The 24,860-nt window shown below is 38.1% G+C and overlaps 1 protein-coding gene across 1 annotated transcript in view; it reads right to left on the reverse strand.

Moving 5' to 3' along the window:
* Positions 1–24,860, reverse strand: part of LOC140239448 (solute carrier organic anion transporter family member 4A1-like) — a 52,733-nt gene that overhangs the window by 14,129 nt on the left and 13,744 nt on the right. The window contains exons 2-3 of the mRNA XM_072319283.1: positions 6,046–6,446; positions 291–605 (exon numbers count right to left, since the gene is read on the reverse strand). Of these exons, the coding sequence (XP_072175384.1) occupies positions 291–605; positions 6,046–6,402 (672 nt within the window). The 5' untranslated portion in view covers positions 6,403–6,446. The remainder of the gene's footprint in view (positions 1–290; positions 606–6,045; positions 6,447–24,860) is intronic.

Consider the following 24,860-nt stretch of genomic DNA (forward strand, 5'->3'; position numbering starts at 1 on the left):
TATATATATATATATATATATATATATATATATATATACATATATATATATATATATATATATATATATATATATATATATATATATATATATATTTCTTCTCTTTTTTTTTCTTTTTTTTTTTTTTTGCAGCATTGAAAGGACCAGCTTACTGATTATGGTGGTAATGATATCAAGGGGAATTATGAATTTATGATAACATTAAAGGGCATTTAAAAACGATGAAATGACAGCAAATAAAAAAAACAAAACAAACCAAAAACAAGCAAACGAACAGAATAGATATGCACCTCGCCGTAGATCATGTACGGCCCCGTGGTGAACTGCGGACTGGCGAAGAGGAACGACCCGCAGGCGAAGATGAAGGCGCCGATGCCCAGCCACATCGGCTTGTGACCGCGCTCGCCGACGTACGTGACGAAGACGATGATGATCATGACGGTGAAGTCGAAGCTACTGGAGATGAAGCCCGTGCGGACGCTGGGGAAGTTGTAGCGGCGCTCGAGCGACGTGACGACCACGTAGACGAGCCCGTTGACGGTCATGCCTTGGGCGACCACGAAGAGGGAGAGGAACACCAGATACCCGATCGGGTTGTTGCACACCTGCATAGAAAAGAGTTTATATGAGATGGTTCCAAAAAACTAACCAAAATAAACTAAAACTGAAACAAGCAAAACAAGAACATGTTATCTATGAAATTATACCTCTTTTCTTTTTTTTTTTTAAAAGGACATGCCATTTTGTTCTCTCTCTCTCTCTCTCTCTCTTTCCCCATCAATAATTTGGGTTTTCACTGTAGAGCATCACATATAATTATGTTGTATAGAGTGGATGCTTTTTCATAATTATTATTTTGTTATAGCAAATCGAAAGCATTGAATTGTTGCGCCCTGCATCACTTTTTTTTTTCGTGAAAACAATTCCAACAACTTCATTAGGTATGTTCACTTTATAAAATTTTCTTCGTTTGCTTTTACCCTGTTTCTTATAATCAGCATCAATATTGGTCGACATAGCTCTTTATTCATTTTCGAACGAAGGGCAAGACCTTCCCCCAACCCCCTCCTCCTTCCCTTCCCATCAAACATGATGTATCATCTTTGTTTGGTTTGACTTTGATACCAAGCTGTGGTAAAAGGGCCCGGTGTTGAACAATAATCAGCAGAAGACGAGACAAGCATAATAAATGAGGTTTAAAAGATACATAAATAAACAGTTCCTCCCTTTCAGACTTTTTTTTTTTTTTTTGTTATGAATAGCACCTTCTCCGCATGAAATCTATCTCCAGTAAACCGTTCGCGACAATATTCACTGGAAGTATTTATCAACATGAACGCTTTAACAACCAGCAACATTGTGCTCCCTCGCTAACACATCCTCAAGATCACTTACCATAGATCTCGTATTCATGTGAATGTGAGGATTTGGGGATATGCGCATTGGTGTACAGTGCGTGCATTTAAGATTTCGTCATACAGAATTACATCGTTATCTCTGTTTCTATTGTTCGTGTTCTTGAGTTGGCAGACTCTATAGATTTCCACTTTTGGTGATGGCGTTGCTCAGAGACTGCGAGATTGCAAAATCCTACAGGCACACACGTGTATACGCACACACACATGCAAGAAAAAAAAAACACACTCACACGCACACACTCACATACATTTTATACTGTGTGTGATACCTAAAGGGCCTAGTAGTTCACATTTTCCATAATACATACACGTCAATGCAAGGAAAAACATTAATGAGAGCGCGTGGTAAAATTTCCAAAGAAGTGTCGTTTCCGCCAAATCTTCGGCACTTCTGCATGACTGGAATAAGAAGTAAGCCGGATTCACAGCGAGCCTTTACGCCTAATTAGCGACGGGTATGACCAGGCAGCGAAAGAGCTGTACAGAGATTCGTCTTGAAGAAGTCTTGCCTCACACACGTACATATGTGACAAGATATAAACTTCTGTTCTCGTGACAGACGAAAAGAAAAGGAAAAACATTGTGTAAGGTTTCCGCGCACACGTTCGTGCGTGTAAAGCCAATGTACCATGACTAATGGATGGGTTGGAATATCGAAGGACGCCGTGTTGCGTTGCCCATAGCAACGCTCTCTTCTATTGTACAGCATCTCGTTGCTAAAGCTTGCTTTCGCGAAGCTATAATAGCTGTGTTCATATCACTGGAAGTAGTGTAAGAACGACAATGGAGTTTCAAGATGTAAATGTATTGTAGTCACTTTAGTGAGTGCGTGGACGCTAGAATACACCCCCTATGCTCGTGAGTAATGCTGTTCGCAGACACAAGGGTGTAATGTTCCCTGCAAAGCCATGCCCACAATGCAAAACAGAATCACGTATTATACAATGTCATACCTGAAGGTTGAAAGGTTCATGCTGTCGCATGTTATATTCGCTGCCAGACTTTTCTTTGCTTTGCCTTCATTTCTTTTGATATCAACTTAAAGGTACACTTAGATTAGGAGCCGGAAGGGGACTATTGGTAGAGAAGCTGTACTGTAGATTGATGTTGAAATATATTAGCTCAGTGATGTTAACAAACTCTTTAATACAGAAGTAACAAGTTGTAGACAAGTACAATAAGAATAAAGATTCACGCACAAAATTTATTCCAAATCACGCTGACCATATCCTTCTAAACATTAAGCATAGGGAATTTGTTGGGTGATAGTCGCATGATTGCTCAGAAACGGATTTTTTTTTCTTCATCAGTATACTATATAGGTTTACTTACTTGAAGTCTGCCTGAAAACATACCGATAGACTGTATACAACATTTCACCCGCGGTGCTGAACGAGTCATTATAGAATTCGAGTTGTATATAAGCGAATAAATACGTCACAAATAATCAATCCACACTGTAATCAGAAGGGAAAATCAGCAATCTTCATCGAGTGCCATATAATAACGCAGGCAGATCCAATATCAGCACAGAAACGTGCAATTAAAGTCTGCCCTATAGAACTCATTGGCTTTTACACTTTTCTAGATGTAATGTTGACAGCCAAGATGAAGAACAAAGGGGATAAGAGGGCGAAACCCTACAGCTTGGAAGCGAGCCAGTTTTCTATCTATTATTACACTTCTTGACACGATATGGAGTTTTGAAACGAATGATCAGTGTAATATCATTTTAAGAATACGAGATTCTGATAGAACCGACTACAAATAAAAACCAAACCAACAACGATTTATCTCACTGAAGCTTATCATTAAAAGATAAAGTATGTCAAGACATTTCCATAGACAACTTTGATTAAACTGACTTGTAGATATAAAAAGAAGCTATTATGACGCCTAAGATTTCAGGATCATTTATCTATCAAAGTCAAAGTGAAATATTTTTGACGGCTTGTCGATGAATGTTGACCGTAAACTGGTCATGCTGTTTAATGACGCAGGATATGAAATGCTATAAATTTCAAAAGAAAGAGGGGCAAATTACTTTGAAAGCGTTCGTTGAGAGAAACAAAACTCTTTACCTGGTAACATCGAGACATAAATCATGGGATTGCAGTAAACACAACTCCACGCAAGGACCACATAAAAAGTGAAATGGCATGTTGCGAACGCACAACCCAGTCAGCTTTACGTGTTTGCGCTTCAGTCTACTCACAGAGTAGTACAGTTGTATATGCACTCTAGCTCATATTACCTTTCGAACTGCTAAGTACTAGTGTCAATAGCTGTTTTTAAACAGGTATGTGCGTTGCTGTCGTTATAAGAGTATATTACCATTACATCCGTCTGTTGGGCTTCGTTTCTTTTGAAAAGCCTTGTACATTAGCTGGGGTGGGGGACACATCTTTTAGCATAAGAAATATAGGAAGTGTAGAGTCATTCACTACTTCCAACAGATATTATAGTCTGAAGGTTTCTGCCATGTCGCCAGTTCCAGGAACAATTTCGAACGACATTCTAATATATGATTTCCTACTCCTTTTCTTCCCCCCCCCCCCCCATGACTTCTCTGAAATTTATTTTCCAGGGTCAGGAAGGCGGCGAAATTTAATAGTGCATTACATTTGTTGGGTGTTCTTTTTGTGCATGTGTTTATTTGTGTTTTTGATCGTATAAGATTCTTGATACGAGGTTTACTTCTCAAAGAAATAAATCGATAAAGGGGGAAAAATAAAATATTTTCCACTGCTGCTGTTGCTGGTCCGCTGAATAAGACGTATGCTGCTGTTGTAAATGTCAGAATGTGGTATTTTGCCATTAGCAACCTCCTTGTCCTGTACACTGTGCATGGCTTTATGAGATGGTGGTAAAGAGAGACGCTAAAGTCTCTCTAAACCCAGGAATACCCTTTAAACTTTCTTTTCCCAATTTAGTATGATCATAAGAGTATTGAGGTGTCAAGGGTGGTGGTATTAAGATTGCAGTATCGCTTTCATCACTATCACCATCACTATCACCATCGCGGCTGTCATCAATGTCAAAAGGAACATGATACAATGAATAAACCCATTCAGCTTCACCATCATCATAAAGTGCTATTGACACCATACCCGTGGACGTTAATTCCCAACGAGACTAAAAGAGTCAAAAGTCGCGGTCACACAGGCGAAAGATCGAGATCTTAAAGACCGCGATCTTACAGGTGGATATCTTGAAGATCGCGATCTTAAAGATGGAGATCTTGAAGATAGATCTTGAAGATCGCGATCTTAAAGTTGGAAATCTTTAAGATCGAGATCTTAAATTTCGCGATCTTTTGCCAGTGTGACCGCGACTAAAGAGATGACTACATTTCTATAAGCCAATTCACAATGGGCACCAGTCCAAAATGACCTCTGGAACCACGGACTTTACAAAACATGGAATAATCTACTCGAAGAGCACTTGAAAACAATCAAGCACAGAAAGCTGTAATTTACATGTAAGTGCTGCATGAATGTATTTTGTTTATTAGTTGAAAAGAACACGCTTCACCTGTACATTCCAATTTGCACCTGGTTTACATAATAATGACTAATATAATGTAGTTTTCATACCCGTAGGCCAGCATTAGTGTTTAGATAGCCAAGTTCCAAGTCAATTTCAAGAGAAGATCTGCAATTATCATGTATAATCTGAACATGATATTTTACTAAGAAAGTGACTGTGAAATGTTTACTATCGAAACACGCCCCATCATTTCCACGATATTCTTCCCGCCACCTACTACACCTACTACAGAATGAAAGTGCGCAGTGAAACCAACAAACTCTCTCTCTCCACTTCAACATCAAGACAATAAGTGGCATCTATAAAGTTATCATTAATCTGCGTCGGACATGGGACACTAGTTTTTACCCTCTTCTTCGGCCTCACACGTTTAATCAAGGATTGAATATATAACGGCCTGTCCACGACAAAAACGGTAATTTATACTGGTATGCATAAGTGCTAGTCTCTTTACAAGACTTCATGTATTACAACTTGCATCTCGTGAATCTTTTTTTTTTTCCTAGCTTTAACATGATGGTCTCAGTCATGATGATTTTTTTTTTAAATCTTTAAAAAATCACCTTATTCTTTCCTTTTGGGGGTGATTAGTGTTTTTGTTTGAGACGGAGTCTTGCACATTGTTTCGTATCGATACTGGGGATCTGTTGCAGCGATGGAAAATTATGCTACCATGCGATAATTACATGTAGGCTGCTGCATTCGACATAATACACCAAGACACTACGGCCCGAATTCAAGAAGGTGGTACAGTCTTTTCCATGGTTTCAACCATGGACAAGATTGTACCACCTTCGTGAATTCGGGCCCACATGTTACATTTCGTTCTTAAACGCCTGTGGAAAAAGATAGATAACTTAAATCCGCTCCTAAGCGCTGATGCTCCTAGATCGTATTTTTTTTTTTTTTTTTTTTTGCTTGTCCTCTTGTTACTTTACTAATTTAATTCCCTATCATACCAATTTGCAAGATTTCTCTACATGCATTACTTTGTATTATTTCTTTTCCATTATAATTATCACATCTTCCATCATTTAATCATATCATAATTTCGTTGATCCACCACACGGTATCTCACCTGTATACACTTCGGTCTCCACGAATACCAGCCGCAAAGATAGCTCCCGGCGTCACCCTTGCCGTCGTCGCCGTCGCTTCCGTTTTCTTCCACCAGGTCGTTCTGACTCGACGTCTCTTCGCCGGCCTTCCGGTGAACGCCGTTGGCAATGTTCTTCCGCTCCAGCTCCTGTGCGCTCCCGATGTCGGTGATGCGCAGCGAGCCGTTAGAGGGCGTGTGGATGTCGGCGTGGACCAGCGTGCCGTTGGACAGGCCCGCCGTGCCGTTGATGCTCGAGCTCGTGTCCGAGAGCGACACTTCCTGCTCGTTGGCGGTCAGGGAGTCCCTGGACCCCGTCTGCTCGTTGGACTGGACCATGTCCTCCTTTGATTGCTCGGGAGCTGCCTGGACCGAGGACAAGCCTGAAAAACAGCAGGTTCAACACAAAGAATCCCAATGAAGTAAGGCCATTATACTCTGATAGCATAAGACCTGCGTGTTTTCACGAAAGTCTGGCTGATAAAGTTATCAAACATCAATGTACCTGTTTGGTACACTGTATTCCTAAATTTTCTCCTGGTATGCATTTCAATGGCATAGAATTATCAAACTTATGAAAAAAAGCATATCAAAGAGGTCCAGTCCAACAAGGCTTAACTCTGATAACAAGGGACCTGCTGTCACGGAAGTCAATAGCTGATACAGTTATCAAACATGATCTTACCTGTTTGACATACACTGCATGTTCCGAAATTCTTTCATATCATAAGCTCTTTATTGACATAGAACTGTCCCACTAATCAAACAAAAAAAAGCAAAGAAAGAAATAGACACGCACACAAGCACACACACACACACACACACTCAAACAAACAAACAAACAATCATGTAGCACAGAAATTGGTCACACAGCCAGCGACCAGATAAACGCAGTCGACAATCTTAGCTTGTTGCCACCTTCTATAGTTATTTACAAACATGGCAACACTGGGTCTGATGACTATATTAATCAATTCTTGTCAACTCACTTCAAACATAAGAGATTCAGTAACGGAAGGTTATATGCCATTTGTCACCTCATTCAATTTACATACAACTTGTATATTGTGACCAATTTATTTTATATCCAACTTAAAAATCCCATTCCTCCATTCTGCGTCTAAGGGCAAGACTACCGTTACGTCATTTCCTGTGTAATTCAATTAATATTTTTTATATTCATGATGAAGTTACGTCAACTCAGTACAGGAGGAAGGGGGTTGCTTATTGTATTGCAGTGCAACAAAAAAAAAAGAAAAAAAAAAGATGGTGATTGCGGGGTACAAGGTGTTTACGTCAAACACGGCACGGTCGAGTGTCAAAAGTCGAAAGAGAGTAATATAAAACCCAATGGAAAGTGATGCGTGTAGCACTTATTGGTGTAAAAATACACGTCGAAGTACACTTTTGTATACACTTGAGTGAAGTACAAGCCGAAAAGTGCGATTAATTCGACCTTTTTCTGTCTGTTATACGAATACAGTTCCTGGTGCAATATGTGGCGGGGGAATACAAGTGACAAATAAGTTTTTCGGCATATACAAAATAAAAGTCGTGCAGGAAAACGTACACACGAACTATAAATGAACATACACACTGTTACTGTGCATGACAAGAATGAACGACGTACATACTTTCAAGAGACCTAATCCTTCGTTTGGTTCACTAAACGTCCGTGAATAATTATTTTAAAGCGTATTGCACGGCGTGATGTACACGCAGGAACACCTAAGAATCGACGCAGGACCTGCATATATATACTTGAATTTCGTTCTTCCGAAATTCCTTACACTCTTAAAGGCACAATTTACCATTTGCAGATGAAACAAAAACCCAGCATTAGTGCTTTAAAATAGTTCTTAAAATGTGAGTTTTAAAAGGGATAGAAACAACCACTGTAAAAATGTGAATCGGTAAAATCGACGTTAAGTATTGCTAAATATACAAAATGTGAACAATAGTTATAATAAAAATGTTTCCAGACTAAACCGTCTACAGTCACGGTTTACTGAGAACAATACAGATATCTCCTTATAGTTTAGGCTTTATTGCGAAAATTTTATATGACAGGATGTTTTGTGGTACAACAGACCTATACATATGCATTATGCCATATCTTGAAAAAAAAAAATAAATCACTGTTCCCAAAGGTAAAAAGGACATTATATGGAAGTGTATGAAACCATACAAAGCTTGAAACTATAGTGCTTCATACTGCACCTAATTTAAGTAAGAACCATGATGACTGCACGCATAACAAAGCTCTCTGTAAAGAGCTCTGTCTCTCTGTGAAAGGATCGAGTACCCAGAAGCAGACTTTTTCAAAGGACACCCCAAAGACAAAAACAAGAAGTGAACAAAATAAAAGTCGTGCAGGAAAACGTACACACGAACTATAAATGAACATACACACTGTTACTGTGTATGACAAGAATGAACGACGTACATACTTTCAAGAGACCTAATCCTTCGTTTGGTTCACTAAACGTCCGTGAATAATTATTTTAAAGCGTATTGCACGGCGTGATGTACACGCACGAACACCTAAGAATCGATGCAGGACCTGCATATATACTTGAATTTCGTTCTTTAAAAATTCCTTACACTTTTAAAGGCACAACTTACCATTTGCAGATGAAACAAAAACCCAGCATTAGTGCTTTAAAATAGTTCTTAAAATGTGGGTTTTAATAGGGATAGAAACAACCACTGTAAAAATGTGAATCGGTAAAATCGACGTTAAGTATTGCTAAATATACAAAATGTGAACAATAGTTATAATAAAAATGTTTCCAGACTAAACCGTCTACAGTCAAGGTTTACTGAGAACAATACAGATATCTCCTTATAGTTTAGGCTTTATTGCGAAAATTTTATATGACAGGATGTTTTGTGGTACAACAGACCTATACATATGCATTAAATGTCATATCTTGAAAAAAAAAATAAATCACTGTTCCCAAAGGTAAAAAGGACATTATATGGAAGTGTACGAAACCATACAAAGTTTGAAACTATATATTTAGTGCTTCATACTGCACCTAATTTAAGTAAGAACCATGATGACTGCACGCATAACAAAGCTCTCTGTAAAGAGCTCTGTCTCTCTGTGAAAGGATCGAGTACCCAAAAGCAGACTTTTTCAAAGGACACCCCAAAGGAAAAAAAAAAAAAAAAGAAGTGAACAAAATAAAAGTCGGGACACAGTCGGACAAACCAAGACACGTCACATTCTATACAATGTACCTGAATAATTATACTGGAGACATGACAATTTATGGATTATTCAGCAATTAAATATTACGCAAAAAGAATAAAGAGAAAATACTTGGGACTGCTTTGAACAAACAAATCAATGCGGCCGAGAACAACGTTTTGAAACGCGCATGGACCTGATCATTATAGAGTCTTATCGCTGGCGAACAGGAGGGAAGAAAGCCTCGATTAGAGTTGCTTTCCTTGGACGGTTGTTGATAGCGTTTGTCGGAAATTTTAATTTCCGTATTAGTAGATTGCAAAACTTGCACTCTTTCTGTCTGCATAATGGTCTGGGACTAAGCCACATGTACCTCCCTTCCCACCCCCACCCCAATACAACAGAAAAAGAAAAGACATTGAACAGAGTTGTACAGGGTGTCCCAGGAAAAAAAAAAACTGTTAACCCCCCCCCAAAAAAACAACAACAACAACAAACAACAACAACCCAACAACAACAACAACAAAACAAAACAAAAAAAAACACTGCATTTTAGGGAAATATGGTTAGCTATGGCTCTGGTGAGCACTGCATGCCCACTTTTGTAAAGAACATGTAAAGTAGTAGGCTGCTAAGAAAATCGTTACTATCCATTTAGATGGCTGGTGACGTAGCATCAAGGAGCTTGAAGCTCCTTGGTAGCATAGACCTGTGGCTGAGAGTATCCCCACCCCCACCCCACCCCCACCCCCTCCCCAAAACACACACAAGGAAATGGTAGAGTTTTGGGTAAGGGAATGTGGGATGAATGGTTTGGAGTGGAGCAAAAACATGAGGATGGAGCTGTGACAATATTACGCCTTGTGACGCGTCTCAATCACACTCACTCCCTCCCACACACACTTTCACTTCACCCATAGTGTGTAGCCAACTCTTGCCCAACGTAATTTCACGTTCTTTGTGAAATGGGGGGGGGGAGGGGGAGGGGGGGAGGGGGGGGGAGGGGGGGGAGGGGGGGGGGAGGGGGGGGGCTCACTCAAGCAGAAAACCTTATATCGGATTTCTTGGTGTCGTAGTTAATGATGAAACAGATTTTTCAGCTATGCATGTAACATACACCTAACATACACCTAACAAAAATACAAAATGCGATAAATATTTTCATTTCGGTGATATAAATTTCTTTCTAATTATATCATTTTATTTGGGACACCCTGTATAATGCCTGTAGGGGCCTACGGTATTTTAGTAGACTTTTTGAATACGCGCACGGGTGTCGCCTGCACCGAGATTCTCTCTTCCTCTCTGTGCACGCGTGGTGGTCCCTCGCTTGTTAAATAATTCATGAATGTTGAATTCTTCCTTTTATATTTCAGCACAGTGAGCACTCCCATTTGGTCTGGCTTTGAGAGCCACTTCAAACAGGGAGGTGGAAAATTATTTTTTTCCACCTCCCTGCTTCAAAGAAGGGATCTTCTAACCCGTTCACTCATTCAGCTTGTCCTTCTCCCCCTCCCCACCCCCCCCCCCCCCTTCCCCAAGCCCAGCCTCCTCCAGGTCCGATACCCGCGTTTCCTGTTTGGTTGCAAACATGGGACAGGGCAAGCACGGCAAGTGATTTGAAATCTTATCCCACATGCATTCTCTCTCACTCTCTTCATTTCTCTCTCTCTCTCTCTCTCTCCCTCTAATCAAAATTCGTAACTCCAATTATAAAAATAAAACATATGATTTATATAAATTTATATTATTTACTTGCTTCATTGATGATCAAAATGTAAAACGCATTTGAACATGTTATACGTGGAAAATGCGCCATATAAGATATATTATTATTATAAGAGCCTCTCTTTCGTCATTCATTACTGTCAATTGCAGCTGTTTACTTGTGTTTCCTTTTGAAAGTTCTTAGTCTGTTAGTTATACATGTCCTGCTCTGATTAATTTTATGTTATATACAATCTGTTTGCCACTTTGCTTATTGTGAACATTTGCGATGGGCAGTATATAGATACTGAAACACTGACAGTATGGAAACATGATACGCGGAAGAGGAGACACATCGGGAAACATGATTATATCACAAGCAAAACTGAAAACCAACCAGCAAAGAGTATCGAGCAATAAAGGGACGGTATAGTTTTGGATGAGAAGATGATCCATATATTAATGTTTTGCGAGATAATTACAGAAACCATTATTATCATCATTACTATTATTGTAAAGTAGTTGGAGTGGTACGCATACACTCTGTAACTTTCCCTCTTCCCCCTACCCTTCCCTATTTCTCTCTTTCTCTATTCCCTATTCTATCCAGAGTAGGTAAGCATATAGTCTCCATACCGTCAAGCCTCGGCTTATTTTGGAGACCGTTCTGTTTAAGTTCCATAAGCTGTTTGTATTTGTCTTGTATAATTGTACTAAAAACTATGTGTCGATATACTGTTTGTCATAAATGACATGTACATAATCATATCTGATGTAACGGAATTAAGTAGAAATAAATCAAAATCAAATCAAATCAAATCAAACCGCTTACATGAAATATTACAGAGCATACAATAATTCTTCGAGACACACTGGCACTGTCGGACCCTGACTAGTAAAAATCACTGTCGGACCACTAACTTTCTCAGGAATGGGTCAGTAAAAAACAAAACAAACACACACACACACACACACACACACACACACACACACACACTGGGTACCTACTGGTCCAACAAACAGGTGGGGCCAGTAGAAAAAATAAAATGGGTCAGTGTGCAGCCCTGGCTTATTTAATAAAAATCGGTTTGGAACTGGCTGAGATATCAAAAACACACCAAAACAAAGTGGTACAGTGTACTAATAACGCCATCCCTTCAATCTTCAGCTCCACATCCTTGAAATGACGCTGTTGTGTCGAAAAATTGCCGAAAATTATACAAATATTACTAAGATTACAATGATTATCATAACAGCAACAATAACATCAACGGTAAGAATCAACATTATAAATAATGATGATGACGATATAATACACAAATCATTGTTATTGTAAGAAGGAGAAGAAGATAAACGAAGAAGAGTTAACTACAACTTTTCTGTATAGAGGCCCTATTTTTATCATTTTCGTATACTAATACATGTACGATCATATTCATATGAGTAATTTAAATGATTATTTTACAAGAGGAACAAAAAAGAGAAGAAGGAAGTAAGAGAACAAGAACAAAGTAATACTATACCATGGATGACTACCGTACCAAGCTGGTCTATAGTTCCCAGGTACGGCATCTCGTGGAAATGCAAGTAAACACTGTACTTTTTTTGTACAAAGAAACTCACTGATCCTTCGCTTTAATTGTTCAGTCTCATATTTGTTCTTTGTTTTTACATTTGTTTTTTTTTTTATTATTCAACCTGAACCTTCTTTTGTGTTCTGCAGCACGTGCAAGGCCATTATGCATTTCGTTGCCATGCAGTAATCTATATTTTCATTGTCTGAAAAAAAGAAGAAAAAAGATGGCTGTCAAACAAACATACGGAACAAAGGCGTTTCGGTGACAAATACATGGAACCTTGGCACTGCCGTCAGAAAATTGTGAAAAATCATTTCAAGTAGCACTTGAGCTCGTCCAAGCAGAAATTATATATCGCACGCGAACTACAGATATTATACTGCCTTGCACCTAAAGATATTATTGGTAAACAAACACGGCTTCCACTATATAACAAGACCATCACTGTTAGCTACCTTAAGATATCCTTGCCTTTCTTCGTCAAAATCAGATCACATTACTAGTAAAACAATATTCGACGTATCATTTGCATCAAGTTTTATCCATATGATTTTCGGCTGAAGTTTCAACACATTTTGTCTTCGACTTGTGTATAGCATTATTTTCGACTGTATAACTTCGATTTTCAGCAATAGCTTGTTTCAGTGTCCTAGAATTTAGCTTGGGTAAAGTCCTTCCTCCTTTCCGCACATGCCTGGCAAGTGTATCGCCCTTACAAAGTAATTTCCCGATCTTCCTGACACACTGTATTATTCCTTACTTTTTTTATAATAATAATATGATGCACTTTAAAATCGCGCGGAAGCCCCTGTATCATACAAGTGTACAATCAATATCAATACATTGCAGCAAAACGTTGGTGCATCATCTCCTTCAAAGTCGCTGCTACAGTATAGAAGATAATCATCCGATTCTTGTTCAGTGACCACGATGGATGACAGTGATAATCAACTTAAGTGAATTAGTCACTGATTATTATCAATTAACGATATAGACCATCGAGAGCTACAGTTAGTGATGATGCAGGCAAACTAATTATGCAACGGGAAAAGTGTTGAAAATGAGATACGTTCATCAGTTTCGTGCTTGGGTCACTCCCCTCCTCCCCCCCCCCCCCTCTCTCTCTCTCTCTCTCTCTCTCCCTCTCTTTCCACTCTAAACAGGCGCCATCGCTTCTGTCAGGAAGTCTCAGCTGCAGCAAGATATTTGACAGTTGACACGACTGAACAATCGCATTTCCTGGTTTTAAGAGGTCAGCCATTCACAGAATAATTTTGTGTGGCGGACCGACGTTTGGGGCTCGGCATGTAGGTATTATAGGCGAGGCGGTGGACTGAATAGAACGAGATATTGTAGATAATGATTATCTATATCTATAAATAATGATATATTTCCAATATTCCATTCTTTCTCTTCAGAGTATCTTTTAAGTGGTCCGGAATGAAATATAACCTTTCTTACCTCAGAAATTAAGAAATAGAATAAATAGATAAATAAATAAATAGATAAATAAATGAATAAATAAATAAATAAATAAATAAATAGATAAATAGATAAATAAATGAATAGATAAATAAATATATAGATGAATAAATACAATGTTGCCACTTGGAAGAACATGGACCTCAAAAACAACAACAAACCTATACGAGATAACCTTCAAAAACACAAACGATGACTATAGTATGCAAATGGGAATACTTTGCCTTTGAGTTTTTTATCATAACCACGGGCAGAAGTGGCTCCGTAATAGTATACTTTTAGAAGTAACAAGGTCCATTATAGTTTTAACCAGAAACTCGAAGTTAGGAAGAGTATTTTCTTTCATAGATGCAATGCTATAGTGGGATCAATCCTACAAGATATTACCATGGAGGTACAAACGCAACAAAGATTTTGTACCTCCATATTACTATAGCAGTGACGGTACGAAGAAGGGCGCAATGTCACAAGACTGTAATGACGTGGTGACAGTTCACAAAGTTTCATTACGAAGCAGCGCGCGATGTCAGAATTGCTCTGTGATGTCACAATCGTTTTGTGACATGTTACACAGTGACCATACCAAGCAGCGCGCGATGTCGCAATCGCTTTGTGACATACTTTCGTAAATTAATACAGTGTTGTACTATCTATTTGCAAAATGTCGTTATAAAAAGTGATGTCATTTTCCCAATAGTATACCATGGAGCTTGTCAAACAGGCAAACATTCAGAAATAGTTGAAACTATAAAAATCACGTTAGGCTCTTTCAACCAATCACAACAGGATATGTCCATTTTTTATCCGAATATAACAATGATTATCATAAAAAAAGATACCGCACGAAACCACAACAAACAAAAAACAAACAAAAAGTTGGCAGACATGAATTTTTAGTTAAGACCATATTCTGAAAGAGCAGACTTTCAGCTTTAAAATGATGTATAACTCAAATCAAATGGACTCTCCTAACCTATCTAAATGTTGGAAAGAAAGCACAAACTCAGGAAAAGTGTGAACTGAGAAAAGAGGCTTTGAACACTACCAAACCGTGCTGGCTGTGCGATGAATGGGACAAAAACAGGAAGTAAACCTCCAGAGTAACAACAATGAAGGGATTATCAGATTAAACTGAAATTAAGCATGCCTCATTAACACATTCTGTCCATAATTAATGCCAACCTTCAAAGCAGTAGCACTATCCTTTCAAAAGTTATTAGAGTTGAAAGTGAAGAGTGTGGACAAGGTTTTTCAGAAATGAAAAAGGGGTTCGAAAGACACACCTAATCACACTATTCTACCAAAAATGTTCGAGATAAACTGCTAAAAAAACACACTTTCCTGCCCGTTTTATGATACCAAATTTAGCATAATGTAAAAGAAAACCCGCTCTTTCAGAAAATATGAAAAAGTCAAGTTCGGCTAGGTTGACCAATTTCACTTATTTTCAGTCCTCACGCAAAATCAGTGTGTGCAACTTTATGTTCGTTTTGAGGTGCACGGTCACATGTGACTATATAGCAGCTTCTGTAAACTGCCTTTACAGTTTCGGTTGAGATGGGGTTTGAGGTTTCCAGTGTTTTTGTTTGTTTTTTAAGATAATTTTTTTGAGATTATGACAAACTTCCTATGAATTATGAAAGACCGTATAATTCTAAGAGGAACTCAAAGTTCATTTGATGGTTGGTTATGAAATGGCTGATAGCATCTAAAACAAAAGGATCTTAATAAAAGGTGGGACCTACCTCCTGAGGATTGCTTTTTTTTTCTTTTTTGTACCTCCGCCTTTTCAAAAACCCATTTTCATCAAATAAACATTGAATTCCTCTACGAATTGTATGCTTTATAACATTTCATAAAGTGGTTTCTACGTATCTCGCAAAACGTTAAAAACTGAATTCTCACCTCAACCAGGGTACTATCCATGCCTTTAAACACGGTTCTTTGCATGCAGTTATGCCTTTGCAGTGTCTAAGCGTTAATCGACCGCGAGGAAATGTTCGCCATGAAGGCTTAAGACCTTTACTCATAATAATTACGTATACTCTGAGATTGAGACGCCATTATGCTTTGCAAATCAGGGCTATCTCTTTATTGTATGACGGCGCCTTTCGGTCGAAGTCATTTCTCGATATACGATCCATTTATCAGTGCATTCGCGACATAACACAATGTCAAATATCGAAATCATTTTGAAACCAGAGTTATGGTTACAGACACCGACAGAGTAGCTGTCTCCGGGCGCTATACTCCTATCAGGACGTAGACTCCGACATTACACTGAAGAAAGAATTGTGTTCTATTAGAGGGGAAACTTTTGACTCCTGTTTGGGCGTACTATTGAGAACGCCTTATTCCAAGACTAGATATGGGACATTTTCAGAGGCCCGATTCATAAAGCGGTCTGCAATTACTCGGAGCTCTAATGAATGCAGTTAGTGAGGCAGCAACCATGAATGAACCAATCAGTTGCATATTTTGAATGGTTGCCACAGTATATACTTACTGCAGCTATTATAGTAATCATGGTAATGACAAACATTAAACGACCCCCACATCGTGAAACATGATACAGTATGCAAGTGAGTTCTGCATCATGAGTGAATTTAACCTAAGTTGACTATACATAACTTTAATAGAGTATAAAAGGCAGAAAAATACCTCTATAGTTCTGCCCTACTTTGGCAAAAGGAATCAAGTGACGTACCATCCAAATTCGAGTATTTGATGTTTTTATATTTTACCTAATGGGTTCTTCTTCCAGGCCAAATTTCCTGCATAAACACTCATCCTGCTAAGAGATACGTTAGGTAATAAATCATGATATTCCATTGACGTCAGTGCAAATGACAGACACATTTTGCTCTTTTACAAAAAATGTCACTTATGTCACTTGCTTCCTTTTGCCAAAGTAGGGCAGAGTTTCTCTGAAGTTATACCGACAGTGAAGGACGTCTATAAAGAATATCTGGAGGAAACACATGTTGTGAAAGAGCTCGGTTTCATCCATGCTCCTCGCGCAGGTACAGTGTAGCTTTAAAGGGGTATGAATCCTAAACAGGGATGTGTGGATGTGGATTAGTGGATTGTTGGTCGAGGAATATGCAGCAGTATTAGTAAGAACACGTCAGCGAAAGTTTGAAGAAAATCGGACAATCTGTTCCAAGTTATGTTATTTTTTTATAAGGAATGTGCATCTTTCATTTTAAGAAAAAAAAAAACTTTTGTTGAATTTTCTTCGTTTTCTTTTTATCGTTTCCCATGATTATGTAACCCCACAAATTGTACAGTAGTAGTTGAATCTTCTCATCCAGCGATGCATGGCTGCATAGAAATTATAAAAAAAAAAAAAAATCAGAACGTTTAATCGGATTGTCTGATTTTCCTCAAACTTTAATTCACTGATGTGTTCTATATTGCTGCACTCACTCAATCCACATTTATATTTTGGGTTAATTCATTCATCTTTAAGCTGGAAATGGATATCCAGGACTTGGAACATAGATTATGAGCTATTTAGATGGGACTCCTAGATACGATAACTTCCAGCGGAAATCGGCAGGCCTAGAAATAGAGAGCTTCATTTTAAAGAGAGCCTACAATATGTATCACACCATGTTTTGGCATTATAAGCTTTGAATCAGCAATTACAACCCAACCGACTTAAAAACTCATTATCAACTCGTTGTCATCGTTATTTATCAAATACAACTTCAAGAGTATATGTAGGCCTAATTTGATGTTAAAATTGTAATTTATTTTTACTGAAATCGTGTGAAGATCGTGTGCGCCAGTCAACTGAAAACTTTCGACCAAGATTGCATCCAGTGTTGAAAATGAAACGCATGACTTGCATGCTTAATAATGATAATGATAGTTGGGGCTACTTGATAGAGCACAGGTCCACTTTTCGACGCTCTCTCTATCATTTTATCTTTCCTTTCCCCCAAATCCTTAGAAAATATAAATGTTCCCATATTCTGTCTGTTTAATTTTAATTTGTCCATTCGGCAGTAGATTTGAACATGCATGGGGTGGTAGTTTCACTTCAATTCCGGTTGCGGTTTACGAAGGTACCGGGTCTTATCCTTTCGAAAATAAAGTAGACTTTTAAACAGCGAAATATAATGACGCGCGATATCTCCTGCTCATATCACCGATCAACAGATCAATGACAGAAATTTCTGACAAAATGGGCAACATAAATTAGTTCTAAGCCGCAATGCAGACCAGTTGTTGTATATTGCCTGGTCGTCGGCAGACATTTAATTGCCGACAAGTCAGGGAAGTGGCTAAATAAACTTCCCTTGTTTGAGTGCATTCTGCACGACTTGTGCAAACTGTAGTCTGCCATGACACATGGAAAGTAATTGGTAATCTGTTTATTTATTGTGGTGAAGTAATCAAAGACTTACTTTTCATTTCTTGTTGCAATTCATATTCAGTTACTTAAGACGGGATGGATTGCCCTAGTAGGCCAACCCTGTTTAGTATGTTGCAGTCACACATCACGGGTCAAATATGTATAGGCCCTAAAAGTGTATAGGACAATGTAGGAGTTGAGAGAGAGAGAGAGAGGGGGGGGGTAGGATTTTTTTTTTTTTTTTTTTTTTTTTTTTTTTTTTTTGCTCTGTGTGCATATGAGTGTGTTTGTGTGTATCAATGTTAAAAAAAAAAATGCTGTCAATTTGCCGGTAACAAGTGGTATAAACTTTCATAAAATCCCCAACTTAAATCATAATTATCTTTGCGTGCGAGCCAGCATGTTCCGGCCTCGTTTAAGTTCCTCACTAACCGATAATGGATTTTGACCAGGAAAATGATGGAAATGAAGAGGGAGAAAACATCCCAGAGCCAGCGACGAAAACAACCTGAACAAACATGAAATTGCCAATTTGTGTTGCAGTGACCTTTCAGTCTTTCTAGACTCCCGCTATGTAATGGTTTGCCCGACCATGGCTCGACCGATATAACTATACATTGGATTACTTAGGCAGACCTACCTAGTTCAGTGACCTTGTGTTCGAGGTGACAGTATATTATAATCTTCGACTACTAGTAAAAACATCGGTGTTAGATTTAACACCATGGGTGTTAAATCTGTATAACACCTATCAATCTTCAATAGAGGACCACACCCACAGGTGTAGAAAATGTACTGTGACGGTGTTAAAAAGTGTTCACCTGGCACTTCGTGGTGTTAATTTGACACTGTAGCTGGTGATATTTTTGACACTGCGCTAGAGTTAATTCATTAATGACACCGCATGGTGTTGATTTGATATTGGTGGTGTTAATTTCAATGGTATAACACCCGTCCAGCTTCAATAGGAGACCACACCAACTGGTGTTATTGTGGTGTAAATGTATTTACACGTTTTTTCAAAAATCAAGCACTTTATCGGAAAAATTCTCTATCGTCTTGTTGAAGTTCAAAATTAACGAGAAGTGCAGTAACTAAGAAACTATTCAAAAAAAAAACAATCTTAAATTTTGAAATGACACCCGGAGGTGTTAATCTAACACCATGAATGAGCACCGGAAATTTAACACCAGCTCGGTGTTTCATACAGTGTATTTAACACCGGACTTTTTGCAGCGTACCAGGGAGGTGACGCCTCTCACCTTTCTGCATGTACTTAATTTGGTCTGTGATATACCACAGAAATATATAGGCCTAGATATCCCATATCATAAGCTATTAAAAGGGGCACTCCGAAACAGCAGACCTCTGCCAAGCAGTCATGATTAAAATATCGCCATTTCGTATCTTTAACACATTATACATGTACTAAATTAGAGTACAGGTAGTACAGGGACATCTTTATACGCATCAATATCTTTTTGGTGAATATCCAATCATCCGTTCTTGAGTTATTGGTAGATACTGTAAAGCAAATTCTATGTCCTTAACGACCCCTATATGACCTTTGACCTCATAACCCCAAACATTTAATAGTTTCTTTAATGCTTCATTATGAACACAGTCTGCAAGTTTTTGAAAATCCGATCATCGTTCCGTCCTTGAGTTATTGGGAAATTAAGATTATTTTACGTCCATTATATAACCCCTATGACCTTTGACCTCATGACTCCAAAGGTCAATCGTTTCTTTCTTACCTCATCAACACACCCTGCAAGTTTGGTCGTAGGTTTCACCTATTGGCGGAGGTAATTACAAGCCCATCGCCCACTCTGTACACTTGCCGTAACAATTGATACAATATTTTCTAACGATTGGTTAGGATAATATTCTGACTGCTGCCAGAGTACAAAAATGCAGTACAGATTGGTTTTATCATTTTTATGCTTATATTTGTTTCATGAAAATAGAGCCAACGTCTCATCTATAGCGCTGAATATTTTGTAGATTGAAATGCTATTGTATCTCTCTTTGAAGGACTTGTTATTAATATTATGCAATGCAAATACATATAATTGACTTGTATTAACTTAACATAGTACCCATTCCCTGATCATCACTTGTAACAATGTCATCACTTATTTAACTATGTGTCACATAACATGTTATAATTTTTTCTGCAGTTTTCATTTGGATTACTTGGATACACCCACAGTTATATCAGTTATAATTACATCCTCGACCAAGACACCCTCGATGGCATCATCTGACAATCACAGCTGCATCATTATACTTTGAACCAAAGACATTTGAAAAAGGTCCTTCCCATGATCTGAACATGACATTGACAATTAATTGCATGTGCCCGTACAGTGTCTTTTGTGATCTCATTACCATAGTATTGGCTATTAATAGTATCTTTACCAAATTATGGGACATTCTTTTTGCCACCGAGTGGTAAGGATATTATAGATAAACACGTACTGTAAATGTAAGTCAACACGTACTTGCAGATTAGGTCCTTTAAAGTCACGTGGTGTTCCCGTTTCATTCGAGTCCTGATCAAAGTGGTGTCGACTCATGCATGTAGATATTATGTAGTACTTGTCTATTGACAGCAGTGCATGAAATGCCATCACCTCTAAGGCATTCGTCTGGCTGCCATTGTAGTGAGTCCGTCAGAGGACAATTAGCTATTCAGTCAGACGGGAATCCAAGAGTCTCACTCACAGGGCATACTAATGTCATGAAGATAGTTTATTATTATATCAAAACGGATCGGTGATACGGTGTAGGCCTATACACACAGTCGACCTCCCGCGCGCAGGTGTGATACTCATTGCTCAGTATATAACCACCCGTTTGTCTATCTGGTGTGAGATGTGCGTGTCATCGTAAAGCTTCGGAAATAAACATACTGTTATATTACCAATATTGTCACCACCATCGTCACACAACAATAACAGTATAAGGCTGACTATACTCGCTGCATCACTGTTTGTCTCTCGTAACGAACGTTTCCCTGTTTTCCTAACATGATGGGATTGCTTGCAAGAGCACACAATAGCACAAGTTCAAATGCAGATTTCATACTAGAATCATCGTGCAATCCGGTAATTATTTGAGAATGCGAAAACAAAGAATGCCGAAGCGAGTTAATGATCGTTCCGCTGTTAAAACAGCCTACAACCAAATTAGAATGTCACTTTTTTTTAAATGCATGTTTACATAATATTATATAGTTTCGTAAATTTTTCTATCTTTACCTAAACTTCCATCACATGAAGTTCTGTTCACTGATGGACAAGAATGTTTCCTATACGTTACTATACTGATAGTGCAAGGCTACACGTTTTGAATTCCACAGTTTCTACAATGTATCAAGCAGAATCATACATGTAGGACTTGCATTTGCTTGAAACGTTGTTTCCGCAAACATCAAACATGAGGCTGTTGGATAATGAATGCTTACAGTGCATGTTACAATAGTCATCAGGAAGAAACTTGGACGCCAATTAATTCATGTCTGCTTATTGTTTAATTGATATTGGCCATAAAAGTATAATGAACCACTTCGTTTTATTGTTGAACGGAAACGATTATCTAACGAATTATATTACGAAGTTGGATGGTTTTCATGTAAGCTGGGATCCCATTTCTGTTTTTGGATCTGTTTTAAAACACTTCTTCTTCATTACCCAACGTTTATGACCATCTTACAAATTAGAACGTTTGATCTTTCAGGTTGGCGGTGTAAGATACAAGGAAGGCGGAGAAATTTGAGAAAGAGTAGGTCTGTGACCCCGCACACAAATTGTTCTGCAAACCCTTTTATCGCAGTTTACGATGAAGATACAGCCCCTAATGTGCACTTTGGCCGTCCCTGCATATTAAAGTTGGCAGTTTGACAGAAGTCACTTTTCTTCACTTCACTTAGCAACAACAAACGCAGATTTCAAAACGTTTCGATAATGGGGTAATTACCTTTTGTAGTCCGCACGGAACAGCACTGGCGCGCATGTTTTATGAATATGGGCTATATAACCAGCGAGTTCTCACGATATAGACTGGCTGTGTAGAATGTTCGAAGATTATACCGGACTCTACATAAACAGCATAGTCATTATACACAGTATTTATTAACCAAATCATGTGCAAATTGGATAGGATGGTAATGTCATGCATGGTCTCGCAATCCTCCCATTAACATAAGTGCAAATCGTCACTTAACTTCCATTGCCAACATGAAATAATAATGAAAAGAAAATATATTAATGTTTGTTTCAAATTGTTATGTTGCAATTGCCCAGCAATAATACTGTTTATCTTAGGGGATGTGGTTGTATCTGAATTACTGACCAAAAGTACAATTATTCTTTATAACGACACGTTTGTGCAGAAAATAAGAGGAATGTTGTGAGCTGATGACACAATTATATCAAGACATTAGTAGTATACTTGTAGGCCGATTGCGTGCGGTAGGAACCATATCTTGAGGAAGGCGCATGCTGGTCTTATCGTAGTCTATCAATTTATAAAGCCAACTTCATTGCATGTATTAAGTCATGGTGCGGAATTCCATTTCAAGCCTCAACGGTTCTTGTTGGTTAACTCGACGAGGAGTTCGATGAGTCATAAATTCGTCGACTGCATGGGGTGTAAAGCTGGAATCTTTATACATCGCTTGCTGCTCATAATCATAACCGTAATTTCACAAACATAACTGAAGGGAAGTCCTGTCTTCTTCTTCTTCTTTTTTGTTGTTGTTAATTTGGGTGTAGTCTCTCTTTGTTCAATTAGTGAGGCGAACGAAAACATAGGCCTAACTCTATTTATAGTGTTTTATATACATTTCGATTGTTCTTCATAGACATCGTCTTCATGCCCTTAAGCAAAAGTGTTGCAATGTGTGTACGGTCAATATGATTACAAAACAGAAATTATGAGTTAACACTGAAATGTCACCGTGCGCTTTTAGAAATGTTTGGTATACCAAAACATAAGTCATTTTTGGTAAACTTAATCAATTTCGACGTTACAAACGCAAGAGCAACCCGATTATTACAAAATAACCTCACTGAAATTCGGAGAAACTGCAAAGTAAGTTTCTTGGGATATTGCGCCCCTTTAAAGTTCATCCCCGTCCCGAACACATCATGCAGCACATCAAGTTCATGGTTCGTTCACGGACATGCTCTGCGTAAAATTAATACAGAAAGAAGGCAAGTAGAAAGTTCTTCAGTGGTTCAATGATCGTCAGAGGCCGCGAGTGGAATTCAATTAGTCAATCTGAACGGATTATATCCCTGAAAAAGAAAAAGCAAGCTTTGTTCTCTTTCATTCTCACACCGTCCCTGTCTCTCTCTTTTTCTCTCTCTCAATCTCTGTGTTGTTTTATTGAGGAAATGGATGAGATTGCACAGAAATGACATTGCAGTTTAGATGCAGTCAAGCGTGCTATATTAGACACTTTAATGCATTAACTCGTATCAAAATCCAAGTGTAAAACACGCTCTTGTAAAAATGAAAATTGTGAATTTTCTAATTTGGACAAGAGGACGTTTATGTAGTGCAATTTCTCAAAATTTAGAGTTAATTTTGATCCAAGGAATGAAATGGACGATCAGAATCGTGATAGGCATTTCGTCGTAAAATATGATTTATGTCATAGAATATCATAATTTCAAAGTTTCACATTATGGTTCAAAAGAAAGGAAATTTTAGCGTAATTTTATTATATATAACTTTATGTAAGGTTCAATCGGATACTAACTTTGATGTGATGATCGACGTCATTGCCTCTGTTAATGTGACTATTATACAAGTATTTGACGTATCGTATAGTTGTGACTGATTTTCAATAACCGATTCGTGAATATACAGGGAAAAGTCAAACATTCCATAATCAATGATTAGCTCTGATTTTGATGAAACCTCTGCAACTCCTCCCCCTGTTTTTTTTTTTTTTTTTTTTTAATGCAAACTACGGAAAATAGTGAGGACAGGAACGTCGTTCTATCTCATCTTAAGAGATATTTATTGCACATAATTTATTATCATGTTAGACGACTTCATTGTTGCTCTTGTGTATTATCGTTATGATTATATACTTTGCACCTATTCTTTTTTTCCCTCATCATTTTGTCGGTTTTCGTTGTTGGTGGGTTTCCGATTGATATTAACGAAGTAACTTGTGTGTCTCTGTGTGCATTTATGCGTTTGTTTTATATGTAAATATATAGACATTTATTCTATTGTGATTTAGAAGAGCCAATTATTGTGGTTTAATAACTTGTTATTAATAAGGCACTCATACATTGTACACATTACAATATACATGATATTTGCGCATAACACATTATGACACAATCTCGTGATTGAAATTAACCCATGATGCCTGATGCTTGATGATTGATGAAGGTGCAAAAAGTATCATGACAGATTTTACATGTATCACTTCTCCGTATACCTA

Source organism: Diadema setosum, chromosome 16 (assembly GCF_964275005.1).
Source record: "Diadema setosum chromosome 16, eeDiaSeto1, whole genome shotgun sequence".
Classification (NCBI taxonomy): domain Eukaryota; kingdom Metazoa; phylum Echinodermata; class Echinoidea; order Diadematoida; family Diadematidae; genus Diadema; species Diadema setosum.